Consider the following 2,203-nt stretch of genomic DNA (forward strand, 5'->3'; position numbering starts at 1 on the left):
ATCCGCCATCTCCCATGCGTGCACCTCCCGGACCGCACCAGCCGCCTACACCTGATCTACACGCTCCCTACCGCGCTCCACCGCACCACTGCTCGCCTCTATACCACCGCACTGGAGAAGCTCACCCGCGTCGCCCCGCATGACGCCTAACCCCCACGCGAGGGAGGCCCGTCAGGGCTCGCCGACCACGCCCGCCGCCTTTGACGGCTGGGCTCCGCCACCACCGCCGTCACCAGCGGCAGCGGTGGCGAGGGGATCTCAAGGAGGGTGGGGTTTCGGGGATAGGGTTGGGGCCTCCGTTGCCGCCCGCTCGAGTGGCTCGGGAGGGGAAAGTACAGAAACATGTACTCCCTTCGTCCCATAATGTAAATCGTTTTTTGACACTACACTACACTAATGCAAACTAAATTAACTGCAAAATGTATCAAATCGAGCAAGAAGACTATGGTGCTTTGAGATTGTTGTCAACATGGTCTCACTTGCTCAGAAATAAGACCAGATCTTATTGGATTCTTTTCCTTGTACCTCGCGGCGCAGCTCACAAAAGCCATCAGATTCACGCAGCCCAGTACGACCATCATCCAGAAGAAGCGATCCAAGTGACCCTCGTTCAGGTCGTTGGGGATCCACCCCGGCGTGCCGCCCGTCGACGTCGCCCACTGCACGACCGTCAGTAGGAATGAGCTCAGGTAATCGCCGGCCGCTATCGCGAGGAACCCGAGCGCCGTGCACACGGTCTTCATCGCGGCCGGCGCCTGGCTGTAGAAGAAGTCGAGCTGCCCGATGGTAGTGAGGACCTGGCCCACGCCCATCAGCACGTACTGGGGCGCCTGCCACAGCACGCTGGTCGCATTCGGTGACAGCGGCGACGACTTTGCCGCTCGGAGGCGTGCTGTTTCGACAAGCGCCGCGGCGGCCATGGCGAGCACGGGCATGGCGAGGCCGGTACCGATCCTCTGCAGCCCTGAGATGCCCTTCTCCCTCCCCGTGAGCCTCCTGGCCGCAGGAACGAATGCCCGGTCGTAGAGCGGGACCAGGGCGATGATGGTGAGCACCTCAAAGGTGGACATGGACGCGGGCGGGACGCGCACGGAGCCGACGGCGGCGTCCATCGCTATGCCTTGCTCGACGAATGTCGACGAGACCTGCGCTAACACGGCATAGAAGAACACGACGGTCGCCCAGAGCGGAAGCATCCGCACGAGAATCTTTGTCTCCTCGACCTGCGTCACGATGCAGAGTTTCCACGGGCTGCGTGGCGTCCGGCCGGCTGCCGTCTCCACCTCCTTGCCCGAAGCCACGATAACGGCGGCCTTGTCGAAGAATCTGATCAGGCAAGCAGCACATTTGTATTGAACGGTGAATTTGACGAAAGCAACTACAAGAAAACAGGATTGTGGTAACTGACCGGAGATCAGTGGTATGCTCGATCCTGTGAACTGCGAGGTCCTCTTCCCACGGGTCGTAGAGAAGAGAGCTGTCGGACGGCGGCTCGAGGCCAAACTTTCTCACGGCAGCGACGACGACCTGGCACACTCTGGTGAGTGGGCTGCCGCGGGGTCGGTGAAACCTGCACGTCCGCGATCCGACGACCAGGCATGAAAGCCCGACGGCGAGGACGGCCGCCGGGATGGTCAGCCCTAGCGCCCAGCCGTAACGATCTTGCACCCACACGATGCCGGTGCTGGATACCAGCGATGCGCAGTACATGTTGAAGACGTACCAGTTGAAGAAGGAGCCCTTCGTCACGCGCTCCGATGGATCGCCGTCGTCGAACTGATCGGCGCCGAAGGACATCAGGCACGGCCTGAGGCCGCCCAACCCAAAGGCAACCATGTAGAGGCCCAGAAACAAGATGTACTCCTGAGCCGACACGATGTTGGACGAGGTGAGGCCTGTGAACGACGAGCCGTTCTTGACGAGCAGCGGCAGGTACGCTGAGAGTGCTGCCATGAGCATGCCCTGCCCAAAAACAGAGTGGCCAAATTCTCACAATCTGGCAGAATTCAAGTCTGAATTTTCTCAATTAGGATCATGCAGGATAAAATGAAATTTCTACAATGTCAGAACGACATTCTGAATTGCTCCACTGGGACATGACATAGAGATTCAGACTCTGGTACAGAGTGATTATTAATTGTTGTGCAGAGTGGTTGGAAGGAACCTACTGCGACGCCGACGGAGCAGGAGACGACCATGGTGC

General features: G+C 59.4%; 1 protein-coding gene across 1 annotated transcript; it reads right to left on the minus strand.

Moving 5' to 3' along the window:
* Nucleotides 1-408: 408 nt before the first annotated feature.
* On the minus strand, nt 409-2,197 carry LOC125523954 (protein NRT1/ PTR FAMILY 8.5-like). Its single transcript, XM_048689028.1, has 3 exons — nt 2,169-2,197; nt 1,409-1,962; nt 409-1,326 (listed from the first exon to the last, which is right to left on the minus strand). Exons 2-3 carry the CDS (start codon nt 1,957-1,959, stop codon nt 465-467), a joined length of 1,413 nt encoding a protein of 470 aa, XP_048544985.1. The 5' UTR covers nt 1,960-1,962; nt 2,169-2,197; the 3' UTR covers nt 409-464.
* Nucleotides 2,198-2,203: the final 6 nt, after the last annotated feature.

The sequence above is a fragment of the Triticum urartu genome, chromosome 7 (genome assembly GCF_003073215.2).
Source record: "Triticum urartu cultivar G1812 chromosome 7, Tu2.1, whole genome shotgun sequence".
Classification (NCBI taxonomy): Eukaryota; Viridiplantae; Streptophyta; class Magnoliopsida; order Poales; family Poaceae; genus Triticum; species Triticum urartu.

Coding starts and splice junctions, on each gene's coding strand:
- LOC125523954 (XM_048689028.1), bottom strand. CDS start 1,959: ATGCTCATGGCAGCACTCTCAGCGTACCTGCCGCTGCTCGTCAAGAAC. Junction 1,327..1,408: donor GAGCATACCACTGATCTCCG/GTCAGTTACCAC, acceptor TTGCCTGATCAG/ATTCTTCGACAAGGCCGCCG.